Genomic DNA, 24,988 nt, shown 5'->3' with positions numbered 1-24,988 from the left:
AGCTCCAGGCTTGCCGTCATTCTCTCCCACTTACTGCCTGTCCTAGTTCCTGGTCACTTCCCTGCCATGTTGCCTGTTCTTACAATAAATGGCCTCTCAGGGATCAGGTTCTCAGCCACTGCTGGGTCACTGCAGACCTTGCCATTATCAACACATTGGGCACCACCAACAGGCCAAGGCAAGGACATTGTCCTCTGCCAACCCCGCTGGTCCCCCATCCACGGATCCCACCAACCCTTCACTGTGGCCACCTTTTTGATGTCCTGTCTCCCCTCTTTCCTCAGCTTACATGACATGCTCAGTAATGACCATCATTTCCCTACCCTGCTTTTCTTTCATCATATTTGCCAGGCAAAGCCCCAGCTGTGCTGAGGTTCAGATCTCTACCATCTCAGCCCGCACCCCTCAGCTGCCATGGCTGGGGAAGCCCAACCACAGGGGACAGCCAGTGTCCTGAGATGCACATCATGCACCGTGAGCAGGCCCTCTGAGTGGCCTGGCCGTCACCCTGCTGCCCCAGCCTGTTCACTCTGCCACTCTCCTGACCAACTGTTTCCCCACCCATGTGTCCTCGTTCTTCCACCCTCATATACCTCCCTTTTCTCAGACGATGACGTGGCTTCCTACTTCACTGAGAAAAACAAAAGCGATCAGAAAGGCCCTTGCGCAAGCTCTCAGACTGCATCTCTGCTCCGCCCATGACCAGAGAGGCTGCCCGAGCTCCTGTCTTGGACTGCCCGGTCCTTGTGTGCACAGCCACATTGGTATCACTGTCCCCTCTCCCATCGGCAGCATCGCATGTCTGCGGGTCATTCCTCTAAGCAAGCCATAGGCTGAACTTCGCCCCATCTTCGCTGGCTTTCTGAAATCCATGTCCACACCTCTCTCCCCTTTGGCGCAAAACTCTTCAAAGGGACTGTCTGTACTTGCTGCCTTCAGCTTTTCCCCTTTTTTCTTACCCCACTCCCATTAGGCTTCCAGCCGCCCTAAGCCACGAGACTGGGCAATGTCACCAAGGATCCCCCACTGACGAACGCCACCATCCAACCCTGGTCAGTGGCTGCTCAGGTTCTCCTGCACCCAGGAGGATGCACCCGGGAGGAGGCTCCCGGCGCGGCTGTCTCACCTGCTTCCGGTAGACATAGCACGCAGCGATGGCAACCATGGTGGATTCTCCCACAAAGCCCGCCAGGAGGGAGCCCACGCCCAGGGTCGCACCGTGCACCCTGCAGATGAGAACACAAAGGCAATTTGTCTGTTAAGGCCAAGTCAAGGCACAACTGTCGATGCCAAAACCCAGGAAAGTAAGTGTAGCCTCGAGACGGCTGAGACCAGCGGCGTTCTCCATCTGCTGGCTTCGTAAGGGCCACAGCTAATAACCTAATGTGTGAGGGGAACCGGGAACTCGGGGCTGGGCCACCTCCCTCCCACAGCACATGGATCCCACAGCCCTTCCCACCCTCCCCAGGATGCTGGGAGCTCCCTGAGCGCAGGGACCACGTCCTTCTCTTCTGGTTTTCACGTCCAGCATACATTCAAGCCCGTGCAGGGCTGGCCATGCCCTGACAGGAGCTCAGTGGCTATTATTCGTGTCTGGGCCTGACTCCAAAAGCACTTTTCTAAAATGGATCCCAAGAGCCTCCACCTGGTGCCTGGGCAGACACACAAAACATCATTCTGAATTTCCGATTCTAGACGTGCCTGGGGATTTCCCGTGAAAATGTAGCTCTTAAACCTCTGGACACAGTATTGAAGTGGCAGAAGGACCCACAGCCCCAAACTCCCTGACAACATACCCCAGGTAGGGTAGGACCACGAGGCTGGCGATGAGGACGATGATCCGCAGCACAGAGCTGGGGGCAAGGACGAAGGTTTTCTTCAGTGTCATCAGCCACCCGGTGAGATGCGCCCTCACTGTGACTGTTGGGAGGAGCAAAGGACTTGTCAGCCGTGCCCGCCATCCACTCCCCATCCTGCTGCCTCTGGACCAGGGCAGCACGTCCGAGAGCCAGGGGCTGCCTAGGACCCTGGCCTTGCTGTTGAGCTGCTGGCCACCTCATCTTCCTGCCAGGGTTCCCCATCCCTGCTCCTGAGCCTAGGCCCGCCTCGGCTCCCCGCCTCCTCACAGCCCTTTGGATCTAAATGGCTGGGGCCAGGCAGGCTCCTTTCTCCACTGGGACAGCATCTTCCAGGCAGCCTAGCTGCTCCTGTCCAGTCCTGTCCCCACACTTGGCCAGCCTCGCCCTCTGATCATCTACCTCTAGAAGAGAACACTCAGAGAAAAGTGGCACTCTAGTGTGATGCTGCGTGAGTAGAAAAGCTGGCATCAGAAGCCATCTTCCCTGCCTGCGGTCAGAGGCGTGGGGACCAAGCAGTGGGGTAGGAGGAGGAAGCTGCTCGTCCCCACTTCCCTCTGTTCTTTCCCTGGACTGGTCCTGACCACTTCCACCAAGGTCACTTCCCTTTCTTCCTCTCCTGATGGTGTGGGCCCTCGGTGGTGTGCTGCCATTTCACCAAGGGCTGCATGGCCTGCCCATGCCTGCCTCTTCACTGGATCTCTGAGCTGCAGGAGGGCCGTGGGTGGACAGCGGGGAACTGTGGAGAGCACGGGGCTTGCCCTTGTCAGTAGGAAGGCCCTGAGCATCTAGATTCCATCTGAAACTGGAAAGGCTTGAGGACGCGCAGGGCAGGGCCTAGGCCTTGAAGAGAGGGGCCTGTTAACCTCCCTGTGGACAGCACCAGGCAAGGGCTCTTGGAGGAGGAAGTGCTCATTCCTGGGATAAAAATTCCTTTCCACGATATGCTGGTTTGGAAGGAAGTCTTTGCTGTCTTCTTGGTCTAACAGTGTGTCCTGCCTTCCTCTGGGTGGAAGCCTTATATTAATACTAACAAGGCTAATTTTCTTCTCTCAGGCAGGCAGACAGACCCACTGAGGTTTTTGACCAAAGGATAGAGTCAGGGTCCCAGGCATATGCTAAACTGGTTGGCCCAAATCCAACAGATTGCAAAGAGTGGCAGGGCCTGGCAGCTGTCTGGAAGCCCTTCATCTTACAGACAAGGAAGTGGAGTCAAATGGACAGTAAAGGTGAATCACATACTCAGCTATAGCCTACTCCCAGCTGGGGCACTCCAGGCCCCTCCTCTGGTCACTACCGTAGAAATTAACTGCATGTGTCTCAATCTGCGAGTGCAGCTGCTTCTAGATGGTGGCACCTTCCAGAGATTGGTTTGCCCTGTGTCTGCCCAAGTACAGATGCCATCCTGGTGCTGTGATCTTCCAGCCATTTCTCCATTTCTGCCACAGCCCAGAAAGTGACGCCGCAAGGCCTTAGAGCAAGGGCCGTTCCATCAGCCCTGGCCTACCTGGGGCTCCATGGCTCCTTTCTTTTTCTTTTTGTTTTGAGACGGAGTTTCACTCTTATTGCAGAGGCTGGAGTGCAGTGGTGCAATCTCGACTCACTGCAATCTCTGCCTCCTGGGTTCAAGCAATTCTCCTGCCTCAGCCTCCTGAGTAGCTGGGATTACAGGCATGCACCACCACGCCTGGCTAATTTTTTGTATTTAGTAGAGACGGGGTTTCACCATGTTGGTGAGGCTGGTCTCGAACTCCCGACCTCAGATGATCCACCTGCCGCGGACTACCAAAGTGCTGGAATTACAGGCATAAACCACTGCGCCCGGCCCATGGCTCCTTTCTTAACATTGTGGCTTTGTAGATTCTGGCTTCCCAGTTTAATGATTTGGGTGGATCTTTTGGGGAAACTGATTTTTGACTAGGTGACAGACCTGGTACAGAATTTAAAAGATACAAAAGGGAATAGAATACAAAGGTCTTCTTCCCAGTGGTGACTTCCCAGGCCCTTGTCCTGCTTCCCACAGGCAACCACTGTTAGCAGCTTGGTGAGTTACTTACACAAAAAGAATGTAGCTATGCAAGCAGTTAGCACAACCATATGACGATACAGACATACACGTGCTACATATTTGCTATGGAAATGGTTGTATACTAATCAACCATTCTGCAACCTGCTTTTCTGATTTAATCTAGAACAACCTCATTCTTGTGTATAGTACACCTCACACCACTATATTGGCTTGGTATAATAACTTTCCAACTGGCTTTTGTCTCAGCCATGGGCAGTTTCCTTTCTGACCATCCATCTGGCCTCAGGTTCCCCTGGAGTCTTCCTTTCTCCAGCAGTCCTTCTCTGTCTTTGTATATCTCCAGGCTTTAGCAATACACTCCCTCTATTTTTCTTTTTTTGATTTCACTTTTTAAATTAATGTATTGTAAAACTGGCTTTTTGGTGCACAGTTTTGAGAATTTCAATACATGAACACATTTGTGTTCCCACCACCACAATCAAGACAGAGGGCAGTTTTATTGTCCCCAAAGCTCCACATGCTATCCTTTCAGGTCTACTTTCTTTTTACTGTTTTTGTAATCACTGCACTTTTAAAAACAAGTTATACGCCAGGTGTAGTGGCTCACGCCTGTAATCCCAGCACTTTGCCGAGGAGGAGCACTTGAGGCCAGGAGTTCGAGACCAGCCTGGACGACATGGTGAAACCCCGTCTCTACTAAAAATACAAAAATTAGTTGGGTGTGGTGGTGGGTGCCTGTAGTCCCAGCTACTTGGGAGGCTGAATAGGAGAAGTGCTTGAACCCGGGAGGCAGAGGTTGCAGTGAGCTGACATTGCGCTACTGCATTCCAGCCTGGGTGATGGAATGAAACTCTGTCTCCAATAAATAAAATAAAATAAAATAAATAAATAAATAAATAAATAAATAAAAAGTTATACCTGTTTGATTCATTTCTTGAACTTTTAACCTACTGGCTAATGTTTTTGCATCTTTCTAAGCCACAGTGAAATTTTACATTTGTGTTGGTGACATAATTGCAAACATTTCCAAAGAAAGATTTAATTAGGCATGAGGATAAACAGGAATGCTTCCTTCATTCTGTTTTTCTTTACCTGGAACTGGGAAGAAGGAGAAGATCCTCAAAGGAACAACACAGAGTTCTGCAAAGGCAAAGTCCACTCCGATGATGTCTATCAAGATTTTCTCAGACACGTTGGGTGTCCAAAACATCACGAAACAGAGCTGGGGAGAAAGACATCAAACAGGGTTGTGAGGAAAAAGTGTAAGCAGGTGAAATGAGCAGATCAACTGTGGCACAATCCTTGGAGAGTTACGAAAGAGGGACAACCGGCCTGACTGGGTGGTGGGCATGCTGGTCCCAGATCTGCCACCTGCTTGCTTGACTCTCTTCTGACCACAGAAGCCCTGGTCCATTAGCCATGTCTGTACCCAGGGGACCCCCACAGCAGAGCAGATGTGGCTCCTCCAAGAGTGGGTCATTTATTTCTGAGTGGGTGAGCAGACCCATTCAGAACCAGTGTGCTTTGGGGCAAGGGTTAAGGAGAGTGCCAGACAGCTCAGCCAGTTCCACGTGGACATGTTTATTCATATAATTTTTACAGCTTTAACAAGCAATAAAAAAAAGACCTGAAAGTACTTGGATGTGTACAGAACCACGCAGAATCAGCACACATAATGAAAAGGGAAATATTAGTATTTAGAGTAAGGATCAGCCTATGAACCTTTCAAAGTCTAGTTAAGAGAATAAAAGATGAGACAGCAACAGAATGTGGAACTCTGGAAAGCAGATGGGCAGATGGTAAACTGATGTAACAGACACAGGAAAAGGGAATCTTGAACCCGATGGGGAAAGTGGAGCTCTCTCCCCACCTCCCTTCCCCACAGATCAGAAAGTGCGGCACAGGTCTTTCCGGAGACAGGGTGAAGGCAGGGTCCAGAGCAGGGTGGCTGGAAGTCAAGTCAGTAAGCAGTCCATCCACAGCTCCCCTTGCGCAGCTGGTGACTACATCTCCCCAAATTTGACAGGAAACAGAAGGTTAGTCTCTGGATGAGGTAAAACAGAGGGGTACCTGGCATGGCCCAGGGCAGAGTTACTACAGGTTGAGTAACCCTTATCTGAAATGCTTGGGACCAAAAGTGTTTTAGATTCTGAATTTTTCAGATTTTAGAATTTTTGCATTATACTTACAGGTTACACATCCCTAGTCCCAAAATACAAAGTCCAGAATGCTCCGATAAACATTTACTTTGAGAGTCATGTCAGCGCTCAAAAGTTTCAGATTTTGGAGCATTTTGAATTTTTGATTTTTGGATTAGGCATACTCAATCTGTACATGGAAAACGGGGAATTAAGAGAAGGATGACATTTGCATGTTCGGGCTTCTTTCCTCTTCTACGCTCCCAGAACATGGGAAACTGGTTGAGTCCTTCCCAGGTAGGAGACTGGAAATGGTCTCTGAGGAATCTGACCAGCCCAAGAGAAAAGACGTAAAGTTCCTGAAAATTAGAGTCTCCCAATGAAGCAGCTGCACTTGAGCAGCCATCAGTGAGGCCCTCGCAGGTGAGAAACCCCATCCCGGTGTTTACAGCTTCCAACCAACTACTAGTCTCCAGATAAGGTAAAATGGGGTGGGGTGGGGGGTGCCTGGTTGAGGGCAGAGTTACTACAACTAGTAACTAGTGCCCCACTTACCAAAATGAGCAGGCAACCAGGAAACCAGACTTTGACAAAGGCCTTCAATGTGAGGAGGTCAAAACTACGGAAAAAACTACAACTTAAGAGGAAACAAAGATAATACAGAGAGGGGAAAAAAACAATTCTCCACTGATATCCCCAGAGAAATGGGAGGAGACACTGCACCCACGAAACAAGAACAGAAGGAGAATGTTATAAAAAAGACATTCACGCCGGACGCTTTGGCTCATGGCTGTAATCCCAGCAGTTTGGGAGGCTGAGGCGGGTGGATCACCTGATGTCAGGAGTTCGAGACCAGCCTGGCCAACATGGAGAAACCCCGTTTCTACTAAAAATACAAAATTAACCAGGCATGGTGGTGCTTCTCTGTAATCTCAGCTACTTGGGAGGCTGACGCAGGAGAATTGCTTGAACCCCGGAGACGGAGGTTGTGGTGAGCTGAGATGGTGCCACTGCACTCCATGCACTCCAGCCTGGGCAACAAAAGCGAAACTCCGTCCTCCCAACACCCCCCCCCCCCCCCCCAAAAAAAAGACATAGAAAAAGATAAAAGCAGAAAGGAAAATTCACAAGTTAGCAGTAAGATAAGTTTAGGGAAGCCTACCACAGAGACAGAGCAGAAGGACGAAGGCATGCAAATGAAGCACAGGAGAAGAGAGTTAAAGAAACAAAGTCCAACACCCAAATAATAGGAGTTCTGGAAAGAGGGGACAGCAGACGTCTCAGACTGAAAGATACCAGTTTCAGGACTGAAAGGGCCCATCCGGGGGAGGTGGTGCAGTGCATGGGAAAAGCCCCATCAGGGCACGTCACTGAACACAACTGGGGACACAGCTTCCTATGAGCTTCTGGCCTCAGGCTTCTCAATAGCACTGAAAGCTAGAAGACAAGGAGCAATAAGTTTTGACGGCAGATGATTTCTACCCTAGAACTCTAAACCAAACTATCACTCAAGTGTGTTTAAAAGAAAAATATTTTCAATATTCAAGGCCTCAAAAGTTTTACCTCCCATGCACACTTTTTCAAGAAGCTATTGGTGAGGGTTGCTTTGCCAAGGCAAGTGAGCCATGGAGTGGAAAAGAGCAAGGCATGGGTGAAGCACAAGACAAAAGCCAGGGAAATCTCTGCGGCGGAGGTGAAGGCTGCGATAGGCCCACAGGTCAGCTGATCTTCCCTGGAGCAGGGAGAAAAAAGCTCCGAGAGATGCTAACTACCTAATGTGCTTGAATACTTGAAAAGCGATTTACACCACGAAGGGAAAATGTGGGAATAACTTAGTGTGAAATACACAGAAGGCTAAGAAAGATGATAATTGACAATTATTAAGTCCAGGAAAAATTAAAGTTGTTTGAGAAAGGAAGGGAATCAGGGCTCAGCGTCAGAGTTTATCGTAGTCACAATCCATCAAGAGTTGGGGGTGCCTCTCGGAGTAGGAAAGGGACAGGGTGGAAGTGAGCAGCACTGAAGAGGTGGGCTGGGGACATGGCTACTGTGAGTTACAATCCTTACAGAGCTGACTTGGAAAACTTGGTGCTAATTTTAAAAACCTGAATTTTAAAACCCAACAACATAACTTTGGAAGATCCTGTTAAAAACTTGCCAGTTTCATCAAATATTTATCTCCTTTTCTTAAAATGCAAGTGATTCTTCTCTACAATAAAACTGAATACATTCTAAAATGAATTAAGAACAGAACACTAAAATTTTAGAATATAACATTCTTTTAGGCTCTGAGTACATTAAGTTTCATGGAATTAGCCAAGCTCTATTTACTATGTCATGTTGAAATATTAAAAAAAATACACTGGAGATCTATTATTAATATGTTTTGCTTTGTAAGTGCAATAGAGCCATTCCCCTACGTATTTTCTGCATCTGGCAAAGTATATTCCACTGGTTTTCAAAAATGGCAGAGGTACTATCTCATTTAATCCTACTGCTTGATGACAGTACTCACACCCCATCTTTGACATGAAGGAAAAAATACTTCCTTAGATCTAGCAACTTGGAGCTCAGGGACTTTATTACCTGAATGCCCTGGACAAGTGGCCCTGTCATCTTTTCCCACTGCAAAGCTACTAGCCTACAAGGGTGAGACATCGTACACAGTCATAGCCCTGGTATGGTGGCAACTTCATGTTACAATTCAAAACAACACTGAGCATGGAGTTGGAACACTATTTCCCTGTCCATATCCCATCCCCACAAATACATGGATCATCCCTGCTTCCAGCTTTGCTTTATATTGGGCCCCCAATATGTCCCATAGCAGTAAAACTGTAAAGAATTGAGCTAAGGGATGACTGCCTTACAGTCTGGGCTGGCTCTGTGCCTTAGAACCTACAGGAAGTAAGCCATTCTGTGTTTATCTAAGGGTTAGAGAGAGACCTAGGCCACATACTACTAAAAACCTTAAGCTTCCGGGGAACCATTAGCATGCTTTACTTATTTTGCAGCCAGCAATGATCTGAATGTGAGATAATGCCTCACACAAATGTTGCAATTCTCTAGGCTTTGCAAAATCATTGTAAAGTGGCTCTTCAGTTACAAGAACCTAGGAAAAAGGAGGGTGTAATTGCACGTCAGAGAGAAAGATGGCGGAAATGGGCCTCTGTGGCAGATGAGCCAGGTAATCCCTGCTCTGGGATCCCCAGTTGGGTCATGTTCACCCAGAGGCGTTTTCCCATCTTGTAGAAGATCAGAAAACCTTTGGAGCAGTGGGTGGGGGGTCAGCTTGAGGACACGATAGTGAGTGTGCCCACATCACTTGACACATTGACATCAGTATCAGCCAAGCTGTGTAGGTGAGCACAGTTATGGTACCTTGAACACAACCAGGAAGTTAAGTAAGGTTTGATGGATTTCCAGTAGGAGCTTCCTGAGATGGTGGCTCAATAGTCCATTTCTAAAATTCCACGGTATGATCCAACCTGGCACCACTCAGTCACTCTGTTTTTTATCTTGGTCTGTCTGTGCTGAGCACACCCTAAATGCCCCTTATCAAGGCCATGTGCCAACAGAGGTGCTTCTTCAGTTTTCAACCACACACACCTACAGCCCAGACTGGGTCTTCGCGGGGTATCGGAACTGGAAGCGGTTAGTCTGATCTGGGGTTTGAACAATCACAGGTAACTAAAGGAAAGGAATGCCACATTTATCAAAGTCTCCTTTTTCTTCCTCCCTGAAGTCTCTGAAGCTCTTGCTATGCTTCCAGTAGGAAAATGGCGCTTCACTTTTCAGCAAGTTTTTCAACAAGTGGATATTTCTTGCATATATAACTTAGGTATACATATAACTTAGAAAGGAATACATTTAACTTATAAGTGGATATGGTGAGCTGGGCGTGGTGGCTCATGCCTGTAATCCAGCACGTTGGGAGGCCAAGGCGGGAGGATCACAAGGTCAGGAGATCGAGACCATCCTGGCTAACATGGTGAAACCCCATCTCTACTAAAAATACAAAAAATTAGCCAGGCATGGTGGCAGGCGCCTGTAGTCCCAGCTACTCGTGAGGCTGAGGCAGGAGAATGGTGTGAATCGGGGAGGCGGAGCTTGCAGTGAGCTGAGATCATGCCACTGCACTCCAGCCTGGGCGACAGAGCGAGACTCCGTCTCAAAAAAAAAAAAAAAAAAAAAAAGTGGTATGGTATGTATTAAAAGCTACAATACCTATCTGCAGGTGAGGTTTCCCTAGCTTCCCCTAGGCAAAGTACTGAGCCCTAGCATAATAATCAGACTACATTTAACAAGTCCATTTGAAAAAACAGGACGCTTTAGAAGTTCCCTTGACAAAGAGTATCAGGAACAGTGTCATTTTAATGAGTTCACCCAGAGTAGTCTCAACTCAGAACATGCCTCCCAGTTGACCATGATGTGCTGTGTTCCTCAAATATTTGCAGAGCCTAATGACATTGACTTTTCCAAACCAGCACACACCCCTAATAATCTCCCACCAATGAACAAGAGTCGTTCCTCTGAGCAGCTGCAGAGGTGGGTTTTCTGCTGTCGAGTTTGCTGTCAATATTCTGTCAGGACACAGCCTTCAAAATCGAATAGTCCACCCAGTGCCCAGATCTTGGTTTTTCTATTTATTCTTCAATAAAAGGAACCAGGATTCCTTAGAGAAATGACTTATTCTAGGACCAAGGCAGAGAATACGCAAGATGATTCGCTTGGAGCATCTATGGTACAAGAAGGAAGGCTGTGCCCCAAAATAAAAGAATGGGAACACGGCAAAGGGACACAGAAGCCAGGCAGAAGGAGCTTCCGAATGGCCAAAGCAAAAACAATTTGGGCAACAAAATAAGTACAGTATTGAATTATATCCCAAAATAGCAAATAAATATCCATGAGTCCCTAGGGATAGAAATTTAAAAATGGCAGAGAAGGGACAAATGTCCTGCACAGAACTCTAAATAATTCGTTAGCTGCTCCCCTCTAAGGTGGGTGGAGCAGACCTTCCTGCTCCTTCTGAGGAACTTCCTTCTGAAGAGCACAGTGGGGAGAAAGGAAATGCGTCCTGACAGCAGAGGAACACGGCAGACATGACCCCAGCCATGCAATCAAGGTCAACATCCACGCACATACCCTCGATAAGATGTGATGACAGTGGCACTTTGTCCCTGTGGTCTTCCTCCCCAAAATCCCTAAGCCCAGTCTTAATCATAAGACAAACCCCAGACAAACGCACATTGAGGGACCTTCTACCAAATACCCAACCAGAACTCCTCAAATCCGTTGAGGCCTTAAAAACATGGAAAGTCTAAAACTCTCAGAGACCAGAGGAGGCTACGGAAGCATGATGACTAGACATAATGTGGTGTCTTGGATGAGATCCTGGAACAGAAAGAGCTCATGAGAAAACAAACCAGTGAAATCCTAATGAACCATGGAGTTTAGTTCACAGTCACACACCAGGGCTGGCTCCTTGGTTGTAACATGCGCGCTGCAGTAAAGTAATGTGAGTGAGAGTGAGGAGTCTATGGGAACTCTGCACCATCTCCACAATGTTTCTGTAAATCAGAAGTTATTCTTTAAAAAAAAAAAAAAAAAAGGTTAATTAAAAAAAGAAGGGCTGGGCATGGTGGATGCCTGTAATTCCAGCACTTTGGGAAGTCAAGGTGGGAGGACTGCTTGAGGCCAGGAGTTCGAGACCAGCCTGAACAACACAAGACCCCATCTCTACAAAAAAAATTTAGCATGCCTTTAATCCCAGCTACTTGGGAGGCTAAGGTGGGAGGATTGCTTGAGCCTGGGAGGTCCAGGCCGCAGTGAGCCAAGATTGCGCCACTGTACTCCAGCCTGAGTGACAAGATCCTATCTCCAAAAATTAAAGGAGAAAAAAAGAAGGAAGAAGGAAGAAGAAGATGACGATTCATAATTCACTTCTCTGTTATTTGACAGACTGTGATTCATCTTCTGAGACCAGCCATTGACCGTGAAGTGTCTGCTTTGAACTCTGAGGTGCTTACATGCAGCCCAAGGCACATTCATTTCTAGTAGAGTGTAGTCCCCTCTCAGTCTCTTATTCTGCATGATCAAGGGGTAGACTTCCTCATTTCTTGAATCATATTAACCTCTTTAGAAACTAACCACCACTGGGCTGCAGCTTTTTTATTCACAAACTTAAAATACAGTTTCCAGTCAGCATGTGAGCCAGTCAGTTTCCAGGGATGATTTGGTTGAGCCTAACGTTAATGATGACTCAGATCAATGAGTAATTTAACATTTTTGTCCAGGAGTGGTGGCTCACACCTGTAATCCCAGCATTCTGGGAGGCTGAGGTGGATGGATCACTTGAGGTCAAGAGTTCGAGACCAGCCTAACCAACATGGAGAAGCCCCATCTCTACTAAAAATACAAAAGTAGCCAGGCGTGGTGGTGTGCGCCTGTAATCCTGGCTACTCGGGAGGCAGAGGCAGGAGAATCACTTGAACCCGGGAGGCAGAGGTTGCAGTGAGCTGAGATTGTGCCATTTTACTCCAGCCTGGTTAACAAGAGTGAAACTCTGTCTCAAAACAACAACAACAACAACAACAACAAAATCACATAAAAAACCCCAAAACATTTTCAAGCAGGCCTTAACTGTATGTCGTCATTCTGTGTTGGGGCAGTACTTGACTTTTATTTCTAAATCTGTGTATCAATGGGCTAAGTCATGAAAAGCTTTGACCACATATTAAGGTCCCCCAATAGGATCAGAAGGATCAGTGCAGTGATGAAGGAAATCGCCCGCTTTACAGACAGAAGACCCCTGGGTCTTACTACGCTACAGTCCGAAACAGAGCTCGGTTTTCTGAGCTAAGAACCACGGAAGGGGGATTTGAACCAAGACCTGCTTCCTCACGGGCAGAGTGGGCCATGCATGGTCCCCGAGCTCCCCTGGGGACAATCTGAGTCTCTTTTCAAAGCATTTGGAACCGGGATATGAAGCAGCCAGTTGTCTTCATCAGCACGTGAACTCAGAAACACGCCAACCAGGCCACAGTGGGACGGCCGTTTCTGTGTGTCCTCGGAGAACTCCACCCTACGAGGGCACTGCCAAGTGCTCGGGTCTTATTTAATTTCCATAAGCTGTTAACCACATTTTGAGGAACTCACAAAGGCTTCCCCATTGCCCTGAATAACCAGAATTAGCAGTACATGAGACTCTTATCCCTGCAGTTAGAAAAAGTCAAACATATGCAGCTGTTTTGAATAAAAATCGCTGGCCCTGGACATCATTTTTATTTGGCGCTTTTGCTTAGAAAAAAAGGTTCAATATACCTTTTTAATTGGGTTGAAGTCCCCACCGGGCAAGCCAGTGGTTAGCCCTCAGCAACACAAAGTGTGAAGAGGAGGTTAGGGCTTGGCACTGGCGCCTGACTGCCGGGCTGGCACTCCAACCCAGCTGTGTCTCTGTCTGTTGTCTCTAAGTGAGTTCCCTGAGCACTCCAGCCTCAGCTCTCTTCTTTCAAACGGGGATGGTGTCTCCCTCACAGGGATGCTGTGTGGACTGGGCTGCCCAGAGTGCTGGTCTGCCAACTGTGGACTGGTCCACACTGAGATAAGCAGTTGACTCCATAAAGTAAATCGATGCCTGGCTTCCTTAAGAAAGTCTTGCCATCCAAACAATGCCAGCTGAACTGGACATCATACCTGGTGACCAAGTTGATTCACATTCCGGTGCTAGCTTCTTATCCCATCACGGATGGCCAGACCTCTGGCACTCATCCGCAAACCCCGAGCCTGCGAGCACTGCAGTTTGCATAAACCGCTTTTCCAGCACCGGCACACCAAATGTGATCCACGGATGTCAGCTGTGAGTATTCCAGAAGGTTTCCTGGGACCGTATTCTAACAAAACGCTAGCAGGGGAGTCCTCTGGAGGTGGTGAGATTAGGACTGATTGAATTTTCCTCTTTGTACTTTTCCGTGGCTTCCACAAAGAACATGTATTCTTTTTATCAGAAAAACATTTTTTTTTCTTTTGAGATGCAGTCTTGCTCTGTTGCCAGGCTGGAGTGCAGTGGCACGATCTCGGCTCACTGCAATCTCCGCTTCCCGGGTTCAAGAGATTCTCCCGCCTCAGCCTCCTGAGTAGCTGGGACTACAGGTACATGCCACCACGCCCAGCTAATTTTTGTATTTTTAGTAGAGACGGGGTTTCGCCATGCAGAAAAACATTTTTAAATAAAACAGACCCCTGTAGATGTCTTCACAGATATCGTCAAACTTCAAATGTGATTGGGACAGGAATGTGAGAAGTCTTGTCTTGGGGGAGGGGCAGCTTTCAGAAAGTGGCTGTCAGCTTGGTTTTCACAGCCAGCGTCTTGGGAAACCATGTCCCACATCACCTCATGAGGAAGGCACACTTATTTGATATATCAGTGGAGGGGCCAGCACAGGGCAGGACACTATTAGATAACACATATGCTGTCTTGCTCGACTTTCCAGAGAGAGCTGACGCAGCCCTAAGGAATGCTGTTTGGCCTTTTGTTTCTTAGTGCCAGACTGCACCAGCTGCATGCACGTAAGGAAGGAGGACAGTTCACGAAGGGTTTCACAGGTCATGGTCACGACTCTGGCTTTCACTTGGAGGGACGTGAGAGCCATGGCAGGTTGTGGGTGGAGGAGAGGCAGGGCAAGCGGGGGAAGGGCAGAATCAAGGATCCTCATCACGGCTACTGTGACCATCCAGGTGAGAGCTGGCAAGGGTTTGGACTGGTGGGGAAGGGAGAAGAACCAATGTACAGTACGAAAGACAGGAGCTGGGGAAGAGTGACGGGAGGGAGGCTGGAGGCGTGGCTGCCCTGTCCTCACGGTGGTTTCCTGCTCACTTGTGAGCTGTCCCATGAGCTGGATGGGGCCTCTCTAGGAGTGTTCCTAATGTTTGCATGACTCAGTACACCCCAAATGGAACGACATGGAATTCCATCAGGACACACTCTCAGATTCCCAATTTAGAAGGAAAAACAATGCCATTCCACCAGGGTGAATTGCCGAAAGCAGGCAATATGTGAAAGTAGCAAATGACTCCCATTTCTGGGGAATGGCGCTTAAGGTATGCATACCTGTAGCAACTGCCAGAAGGAATGGGCTCTTGGGATTGACTGACCTGTCCTCAGAAGGGTGAAAAGCCATGTGTTCCCAATACAGCACGTGAGGGGATGATGGGAGAGAGGGACGCTTCCACATCCGCGTCTTGCTCAGTGGGAGAAAGTAGGGAACCTCACAGAAGGGATGATGATGATTACCATCACAGGCAGTGGGGACACGGGGAGGAGTTTTTACTTAAGGTCAGGCTAGAAAAATTCTAGTTGGCTAACATAGGGGTAGCAAACAATAGATGAAAAATGACATCTATTACTGAGAGAAACAGAGCTTGGTTTTCTAAGCTAAGGAGCTTGGAAAAGCATATTACAAAGTGTTTATGTAGAATTTGATACCTTCCATCTGGCTTGTTGATAATCATAATAATTATTATAAATCTTGAATATTTTCATAAAGGAGTTGAAGCAATCATCAACTGTTACAGCATATTCATGGTAAAAAAATCAACATTTTCAGATATAGTTTTATAACCAGCTTTTTGAAGAATATGAAAACTAAATCATCCCTACTAGCATCTAGGTTTAATGAAATTGCCAAATGCACACACTACATGAAAGCAAAGTGTCTTTCAGATCCCAACGACTTATTAATCTAGTAATGCCGTGTTGGTGGAAAGACATGACATACCTCAAACAGCAGGGGGCGCCATGCGCCAAGCCCGCAGAGGGTTGTCCAACTCCTATTCCTTTTCTCTGGAGCTTTAATCCTTTCCTGGTTTTTCTCACAGGATCTGAGGACTATTGATAAAGTTCTACACTCCAGCTTCTGTTTAGCCTTTCCTTCTCCTTGACTATTAATAGTCAACTTGGAACTTGCTTGGGACTGGGGGAAGGGGACATGGGGAGTGACTGTTTAGTGGGTATAGGGTTTCAGTTTTGCAATCCAGTTATGGGCAGATGGTGATGACAAGCAGCAATGTGAATGGACTTCACTGTCCCTTTAAAAATGGTGAGGTTGGTACACTGTATGTGTATTTTTCTACAATTAAAAAAATCTTAAAAACATTTGGAACCTGCTTATAACAGCACACTCTGTTCATCTGCTCGTTGTTTAAATGACACATGTGTATCTGCCCTGGTGTCTTCTTATGAGGGCTTAGGTAGAGTTTTAGGGACTAGCCTTTATTGTCTTCATCTTACCTAAATTCCCCCAAAACAAACCAATCAACCACTCAAATCTGCTATACATGCTGGATTTGAGCAAATGCTGGATTCCTGAAGCTTCCAGAGAGAAGTGCGGAGGGAAGGCAGAGGGAAGGAAGTCACTCACTATGCACCAACAGCGCTCCATATGTGATTCCATTTCATCTTCATACACTCCCCAGATAGATGCCTTATTAGCTGAGGAGGACACAGGGCCTACAGGGACTGTGTGACTTGCCCCAGGTCACCGGCTGGTAAAGAGGCAGGGGCCAGAGTTCAATCCAGGCCTTGGGGCCGCAGAAGCCCTGCTTTCTCCCTGTTTCCAAGATGCCCTAAGCTGCTAAACTGTTCAGGCCCAAGGGTACTGTGAGGGGCACCAAATGGGAAAGTGTTGAATTCCATTAATTCACCTTTGGTTCTTTTTTCATCCCCCATACACAAGAGAGGCATTTTCTTCCAGTGGAGCCGGGAACAATGGGGCGGCAGTCTCCACCTCATGGCGTGGGGGTGGGGTGACCCAGCATTAACAAAGCCTCAAACAGGCCGTCTTTGTTCCAGACAAAGGGTCAGCATGGTACCACTGCTGGAATATGGCCTTTAGCATCCGCCCAAGAGGGCTGAGTGACAGCTATGGCTTGGGGGAAGGTTGCCACAGGAAGGTGAGACAGGGTCATTCTCATGAACGGAATTTCTAACATGGAACACAGGGCCAGCCGGGCAAAGTCATGTTGGATGGCAAGTTTTACTACAAGCTCAGATTCTGCTACCTTCTAGCACATGACAGGAGGACTCAGAACTGACACGCCTTACTGAGACGCAGCTGCAAATAATGGTGTGCAACCAAGACGATGGAATCCTTGGGGTGCTAGCCCAAGCAGCGGCAAGACAGGAGCAGCACAAGCTCACCAGGGCACGGAAGGCCCTCTCCATTACACATGGACAGTAGAAATGGGAGTGGAGGAGCCCATCCTGACCCGCAAAGTGCGTCCAAAACTGGCCCTGAAATGATGGAAAAAAAGCCTTTTTTTTTTTTTTTTTTTTTTTGAGACAGTCTCGCTCTGTCAGCCAGGCTGGAGTGCAGTGGCACGATCTTGGCTCACTGCAACCTCCGCCTTCCGGGCTCAAGCAATTCTCCTGCCTCAGCCTCCCGAGTGGCTGGGATTACAGGCACGTGCCACCATGCCTGGCTAATTTTGTATTTTTAGTAGAGATGAGGTTTCTCCATGTTGGGCAGGCTGGTCTCGAACTCCCGACCTCAGGTGATTCGCCCGCCTTGGCCTCCCAAAGTGCTGGGATTACAGCTGTGTGCCACCACGCCCCACTAATTTTTTTGTATTTAGTAGAGACGGGGTTTCACCATGTTGGCCAGGTTGGTCTCGAACTCCTGACCTCAGGTAATCTGCCCACCTCGGCCTCCCAAAGTGCTGGGATTACAGGTTGTGCCACCGCGCCTGACCAAAAAAAAAAAGAAAGTCTTCTAATTGAGGAAATTGAGGACGCGAGAGGCAGTGCCAGACAGGACCCCAAACCTCTGACTTCTAGGAGGCGTTTCCTTTCCCTGTGCCTCCGCCTCTACCTGCCAGCTGTGCCTTCCAAGAAGAGGTGGCCAGAGCCTCGGTTCCACTGGGATGAGGGGCACTGTAAATACTGAAAGCGTCTGTGACCTGCCACCTTGCAATGGTGGGGTAGGCGCTGGCGGGGAGAAAAGGGGTGGAGCCAGAATTCTGGTTTCTAGCTTTGGGAATGGCGCTTCCCAGCAAGTGCACAGACAGGGGTTAGCTCAGTGTGTCCAAGAGAAAGACCCGGACAGAGTGGATTCTTCAGGCTGCTTCCTTCTCTGATGCCGCTGCTCTTTGTTTTCTTTCCCTCCTGAGTTGCTCTCTCTGCGGCCTGAAGTTCTGAAGCTTTAGGATCAAGATGTTTTAAATACTAAACACCTTTATCCTCAGTTCCGCAGGGGCGCCTGCTCTGGGATGGCACCTACTTCCCTCCGGCAGGCAGTGAAGCCCAACAGAAGCAGCCCACTGTGCTGTGATCCATGCTGGGTTCTACAGAAACAGCACGCAAGGTGGGGACCTGACCATGCTGGGTTCTACAGAAACAGCACGCAAGGAGGGGACCTGACCAGGCCACTAAGCCCCCCCCTCTCCGGCAGCCTCCAACCTAATCCCTTCTCCCAGACAAAGTTTCTCCCCAGAAGCTGGAGCAGGGGGGCTCACAGCCTTGCCGGAGGGGATGATCCTGGGCTGCTGACAAAGAGAGTGGCCATGGTTTCTTCACATCCACAGGAATCAGGGAAAATTATTTTTTTTAAAGAAATCAAGGGAAACAGATTTCCAAACTTATGGAAAAGAGGCGAATATGATCTAATAGCACCAGAGATTCTAAAAGAGGCTGAAAAACTCTCAGAAGACAAATTCTCTCCCAACAACCAGAAAACAGGCCACGAGGAGGAAAACAGAAGGCATCTGAAGGCCTCATGGTCCCCAGGTGTGGAAGTGGGTACTGGGGACAGCAAAACATGCATCCATGCCTTCACCTGAGAGCAGGGGTTTGGAAGCCAGTCTCTTGCAGGTCTCCCTTACCCAGGTCCTGGGATGCCCCATGCAGAGTCGACCTTTAAGGGCTTGCAGCCTCGAGGATGGGGCCGACGTGTATGTGGATGCGCCCAGCGTACTTGCCAGCAAGAAGCGAGTGCCAGGAGTGCAGGAGAAGGACCCCAAACCTCTGACTTCTAGGAGGCGTTTCGTTTCCCTGTGCCTCTGCCTCTATCTGCCAGCTGCGCCTTCCAAGAAGAGGTGGCCAGAGCCCGGGTTCCACTGGGATGAGGGGCACCGTAAATACTGAAACTGTCTGTGACCTGCCACCTTGCAATGGTGGGGTAGGCTCTGGTGGGGGAAAAGGGGCGGTGCCTGTCTGTGCCAGGGAGAGGTTGATAAGGAAGCACCTGCCTGCCAAGAAGCCCGATGGGGCCCTCGAGGCCAAGGCAGCAGCCACCGAGGCAAAGCACAGAGCGAGGGGACACTGCTGCATGGGAAGCTGGAGAGGCGGCCCAACACGGGCGTGAAAGGCCATGTCGTCCTCTGGGGGCAGCGGCCAGTGGTGAAGGACTATCTGGAAGGCTGTTGGCGGGTGGGTGGCTACTGAGAGGGCTCATTTCCTGAGGATCTTTATCATTTCCAAGTCGGCCATGGCTAGGAGGGAGAGGCGGGCTGAAGGGGCAGCCTGGTGCACACAAGTGTCATGTCTATGGCAGGGTCTATGGTGGTACCAAACAATGTGTCCATAGGAACATAAGAACCCCCATAAGAACAAGGTCGGGAGGTGAAAGCCCAAGTGCTCAGAGTAAAAGTGCTCAGATCAAGAAAAAGAGCTGTAAAAAATATGCCACGAGAAAGAAGGGAAGAGGGAAAGAGCTGCCAGGGGCCGGGGGTACCTTCCAAACCCCGGCTCTCTCTCTGCCTTCTCCACCAAGGACGGTCACCTCAAAACTAGCCAGGAAGAGCAAACCCAGCCAAGTGGGATCTGAAGACCAACACTGACAAGAGGGAGCAAAGCATTCTGCTGATAACTATAAAACTGTGCAAGGTTCCCAGCATGAACTCATCTGTGGTGGAAAGAAAGCTTAGAGAATTAGGGAGAGGCTGGGAGCCTTGAGGTTGGAAATCCTAGAAGGGCCCAGTCCTTGACTGGAGCTTATGGGTCTCGTGTTTATCCTGAGAACGGTGCCAGGCGGCTAATTGAAAAAGCAGGTATAGCCTTAGGCTGCACGAGGGAAAGTGATGGGCTGACGTGTTCTGCTCCACTGCCTAGCCGTTTGATGATTTCAGCAATGCATACGGCCACAGCTGTGTGGGACAGGGCAATGTGGGGAGAGACGAGACACACGGGAGGCCCAGGGAGCTGCGCGAGTGTCACGTGAACAGGGGTCGTGACGGGTCCTTAGGAAGCATCACGTGTGCCCCACAGGACCCAGGCTTCTGTGGACACGCGGGTGTTCTTTCTCACCTGAGGACTTCAAAATGTTAACATGCTTCCCGGGCCCAGGTGCAACTTAAAATTGGTCCTTACTGGCATTTTCTACTATGTGGTTGTGTCTGTGGTTCTATCAGATGTCTAGTCAGAGGACTCAACCTATTCATTCCCCTCTTTCTGTGTTCACTACAGCTTGATGGAGAACTGGCATCTCTGTGTTAGCAAGAAGATGGGGCTCTGGTAGCACCATCTGTGCCTGGGACTGGGAGGCTGTAAATAGCAGCGGGTGATGGGTCAACTGAAGAGCTTCCCCAAGGAGAAAAATGGTTCATACAGGGATCATGTCTGTGGCAGGGTTTGTCTACTGAAGGTGTGTGTAAATCTACCAATCAAGAGACTGGCTTTTAAAAAAACAACACCGCCCCCCCCACCACCAAAACCCACACAAATTTGAAGACTATAAACTTTATATTTATCTATAAGATATAGATACATATATATAATTCATAAAATTATTCCTTGGCATAAAATATACCCCTAGCTACTTATGTACATGTGCAGCCCTCTTTCCCTATGTTAAGGACCACTGAGTGTCCCGGTGGTGGAGCTGGTGGCTGAGGAGAGCTGGCATTCTTTGCATATAGCACATGCCAGGTATTTCACTAAGCTTTTACCCCTTTCAAAGTCTTAAAAGGTGAGCAATTCTTGTTGCCTCTGTGTGGCATCTGGGGAAACTGAAGATGGCAGTTTTGAGTGACTTTCCTGAAGCCACTTGGCTAGTGAGTGGTGGAGCCTGGATTTGAACCCAAGCCCTGTGGCTCCAGGGCCCACACCTATAAGCACCAAGCTATGTAGCCAATTCCAGCTTGACCTAAATCCCTCTGCCTCCATCCCTCTTCCCTCATTAAATCAACAGACACATACAGGGCAGTCAGATGTCATGAGAGCCACAGGCGTGACAGACAGCCCCCCCAGCTGAACCTATCTCCAGTTTCAAAGGTGGGAACTTGTAAGAGATCAGTGGTGTCAGCTCCAGTTCGTGCACCCTGGCCCTCTGGAAACTTCTTTTTTGGTAACAATCAGTTCATTCTTCAAGCCACATCAGTTAAGAGCCATCTCCAGGGAGGACTACAGGCCACTGAAAACTGTCTGGCACCGGATTCATAGTGAGCAGGTTTCAAGGCACTATTGTTTGCCACATGTGCTGTTTCTTGGCAGCGCTTTGTGGTTCTTTTAGCCTTGTACTGGGCTCAGAAGATACGAAAAGACCCCAGAAGAATTTCATGGCACCATTCAAACCCATTTACCTTACTGTGCCCGAGGAAGTGGGACATCCGACCCAGAGCTGGGGACACAGTAGTCAGCCTTTAAGAGAAAATGAAGACCCTTTTGAGCAAAGACCACAGTCTAGCTAAAAGCACTTCACAAGCACTGCCCGTAGGTGCAGGAGACACCCAGGCCTGGGAGAGGGAAGCCAGTGAAGTCTCTCCTGTGCCCAGAGTGTTTTTTGATTGTTTTCTCTTGTTCCTGTGTCAAATGATATGTTACTTCATTAAACTTGCAAAATGGCCATTTAGCATGCTAATCAGCTGCTTTAGATCCTCACTGTGCTCATTTCACACACTGCTTCATGTAATTACCTCTATTTGGTAATTTCTGAGGTATTTTGAGATCATTTACATGGGCTTTGCTGGGCTCCCTGCCTGCTGCACCTAAGTGAATGGCAGGCCATGGGGAGTCTCAGGCCACGGGGAAAGTGCTCGTGTGCGGAGCCCCGTGTGCCTCACAGCCTCCGAGCTGGTGCTGGGCTCGGAAAGCCAAGAGGCCAGAGGCGCCACATCTTTGCTTTCTCCACGTTGATGGCGCATGCGTGCCGGGAGTGTCTGGACTAAGCACCCCGTCAGGCTGATGTCTGGTTTCTGTACACTGTCTTTAAGCTGAGACTAAGAAAACCAATTTTTAAAAAACCTGTAGGGAATAATAAGGTATTAATCATGGAAGTCGATCAATGAAGCCCTACTGAGTGACTTCACCATTTGTGTGGGATGGCAGCTCCTGACTGACCTCTCCCTATTGCTGGATATGCGTTCTAAATTTCTCTTCAAAGAATCAGTATGTCAATATGTTCAATTCTTTGCCTTCTACTTTTAAACTTAACTTCCTCGTAAAGCAACCTTTTCTGATTACCTGCTCCACCCTGACTCATTCCGATTTCCTGCTCTGCCATAATCATTTTTCCTCCCAAACCACTCACCCCTGTCACTCTCTTTAAATTAGCCAATCGGAATTAGTTTAGCCCGTGCAGTCTAACCCTAGCCAATAGGGAAACAACACAGCAGCAGGGGCCACGTGCGTCAGGGATAAGAACCCCTTCCCCTCCCTTGTCCATGTGTGCGCTCACCATTGCTCCATCTGTAAGGGCGCATCCTTCTATAGAAGTACATTGCCTTGCTGAGAATTAAAAAGAAAATTTTATATTCGAGTGCTATGTCTTTTGTGGCACTGAAACCTTATAACACTATGATAGCTCTGCTTCCACAGCAGTGAAAACCGAAAGAGCCGGGCTGGGCACCTGCCTCTTTGAGGTGGGACTCGGGTCAGGCAGCACTCGGCAGGTGCAGGGGTCCGTGGGGCCCAGGCTTTACTTCCTTAAGGGCTCAGAGGGGCTGGTGAGCAGTGCGTGTCTGCAGGCCCACGGTATAAACAACGTGTCTTCCCTGTTGCTTTCAAACTCATTCAGGTGGTGGGCCCCACGTGGGTTCTTGGCAGAACACGGGTGTGTATTGATACGTTAAACTGAAAAATGAGTAATTTTTATAATTTGGTGCCAAATCAGATTACCCTTTTTAAGGTTCAAGTGGTAAATAGTAGAAGAGGTCAAGATTTTGAGGCAATCTGGGGGGGAATAAATACAAATGAATAAAATTCTAGCAACTTATTTTGTTTCCTGAAAATTGGAAAAATATTTCAGTTTTTGAATGTTTGTAGTGGCACAGGTTAGTCCTGGGCTCTGCAAAGACCTTGTTGAGGGGCACTGCATTATTCAATGAATAAAAAGCAGAAAAAAAACAAGAAGCAAAGTAACTTAAATCTAGTCCTGGTACTTCTATCAGTAGCTACGATGTCAATATCCCCTGTCCCCAGAGAAACCTTTGGCAAAAATATCATTAAGCATGTAAGTACTGGCACAGGTTACCTGTATCAAAATGGCTCATGTTCCCCATAAATATGTACACCTACTAGGTACCCACAAAAAATAAAAATTAAACTAAAAAATGCAGACACAGGGCCACACTGCATAAAGTACTATATTTCTAAGCAAATCCCCTACTCACATGGAGAATCTGGAAATAAAATAATAGAGATGTCTCATGAAACTAAAAGGAGATAGAATCTAACAAAAAACAAAAACAAGTGAGTTGAATAGTTAGAAGTCTGGTTCATCAATCCATGTAGCCTTAAGTGACGAGAAGATTCCTTCCTTTCAGAAATCATAGTTGTTAGCTTGCCAGGCACCCAAAACAAAATAACACAAACTGGGTGACTCTGAGCAACAGAAAATTACTGCCCCACAGTTCTGGAGACTGAAATCAAGGTGTGAGCAGAGGCACATGCCCTCTGAAGGTGCTAGGGAAGGGTCTGTTCCAGGCCTTTCCTGGCTTCTGGTAGCTCCTGGGCTGAGGCAGCAAAACTCCAGCCTACACGTGGTGCTTCCCCTGTGTGCATGTCTGTGCCCAAATTTCTTCCTCTAAAAAGGCACCAGTCATAGGGGATTATGGGCCCACCCTACTCACCTACCAGAACCTCATCTTAACCCTATTTCCAAGTAAGATCACATTCTGAGGTACTGGGGGTTAGGACTTTAACATAAGAATGTTTGGCGAATCCTATTCAACCCATAACAATAAAATAGAAGGTTCCGGGCTGAATGCAGTTTCACGGTCTCCCTTTAACCCCCCACTGACTGCAAAAAGCAAGGCTCAGAAAGATCCGGAGTAAAAACCTAACTTTTTTTTTTTTTTTTAAAGAATCAGATCCTTAAATACAAACAGCCACTGACCTCGGATACCCTTGCACTCTACTGCATGAGGCCACGTGGTTTGATTGGCACACTGTGCCAGCGTGGCCAGGCTTCCTTCTCTCTCTGCCTCAAGTGACAGCAACACCTCCCTACCCCCACCACATCAAGCAGCCTCCATGTGTTGAAGCCAGTGAAACCAGTTATTTGGGGACCAGTGGATGTAGTCTGGGGGCCCTGGCACAGTCCCATGACCTCTGCGTCATCAGAATGTGGGTGTGTGGGGCCAGCCCTGGACAGAGTCCCATCCACACCTGCCATCTTGAAACAGGTCAGCTCGCCAAAAATCAACCGGTGGATAACCAATTTGGCCAACGAACAATTTGTCAAATTTTCTGAGTTTTAAGATCTTGTCTCTTTTAAACTCTTCTAAAGTTTATAGCCATTTTTTACAGGAAGGATTGGCAGGGTCCCAAGGGCTGGGAGGGCCCCAGGGTCTCTGGGGCCTCCATTTTCCCTGTCTGTAACCCCACCTCTGCCATTCTGCTCCAGTTTTCTCTGAGTCGTCACCTCCCCTCTTTTTCTGACCAGTCTCTCTCCCTTCTCCTTCTGACCTTCACGCTACTCCACCTCTCTGACATTCAGTCACTCTCCTTTCCCTGATTCTTGCTCTCCCCCTTC

At 48.4% G+C, this 24,988-nt stretch overlaps 2 protein-coding genes across 2 annotated transcripts in view; one reads left to right on the top strand and one right to left on the bottom strand.

Moving 5' to 3' along the window:
* Positions 1-1,133, top strand: part of OTULIN (OTU deubiquitinase with linear linkage specificity) — a 48,847-nt gene extending 47,714 nt beyond the window's left edge. Inside the window, exon 8 of the mRNA XM_019013222.4 lies at positions 974-1,133. The gene's annotated coding sequence lies outside the window, so the exon portion shown is untranslated. The remainder of the gene's footprint in view (positions 1-973) is intronic.
* The window catches only part of ANKH (ANKH inorganic pyrophosphate transport regulator), a 161,474-nt gene that overhangs the window by 1,908 nt on the left and 134,578 nt on the right, over positions 1-24,988 (bottom strand). The window contains exons 9-11 of the mRNA XM_004059029.5: positions 4,978-5,107; positions 1,797-1,920; positions 1,127-1,226 (exon numbers count right to left, since the gene is read on the bottom strand). Coding sequence (XP_004059077.1) covers positions 1,127-1,226; positions 1,797-1,920; positions 4,978-5,107 — 354 coding nt within the window. The remainder of the gene's footprint in view (positions 1-1,126; positions 1,227-1,796; positions 1,921-4,977; positions 5,108-24,988) is intronic.

The sequence above is a fragment of the Gorilla gorilla genome, chromosome 19, assembly GCF_029281585.2.
Source record: "Gorilla gorilla gorilla isolate KB3781 chromosome 19, NHGRI_mGorGor1-v2.1_pri, whole genome shotgun sequence".
Lineage (NCBI taxonomy): Eukaryota > Metazoa > Chordata > Mammalia > Primates > Hominidae > Gorilla > Gorilla gorilla.
Note: the sequence above shows the minus strand (reverse complement) of the source record. Positions and strands in the feature narration are given on the sequence as shown.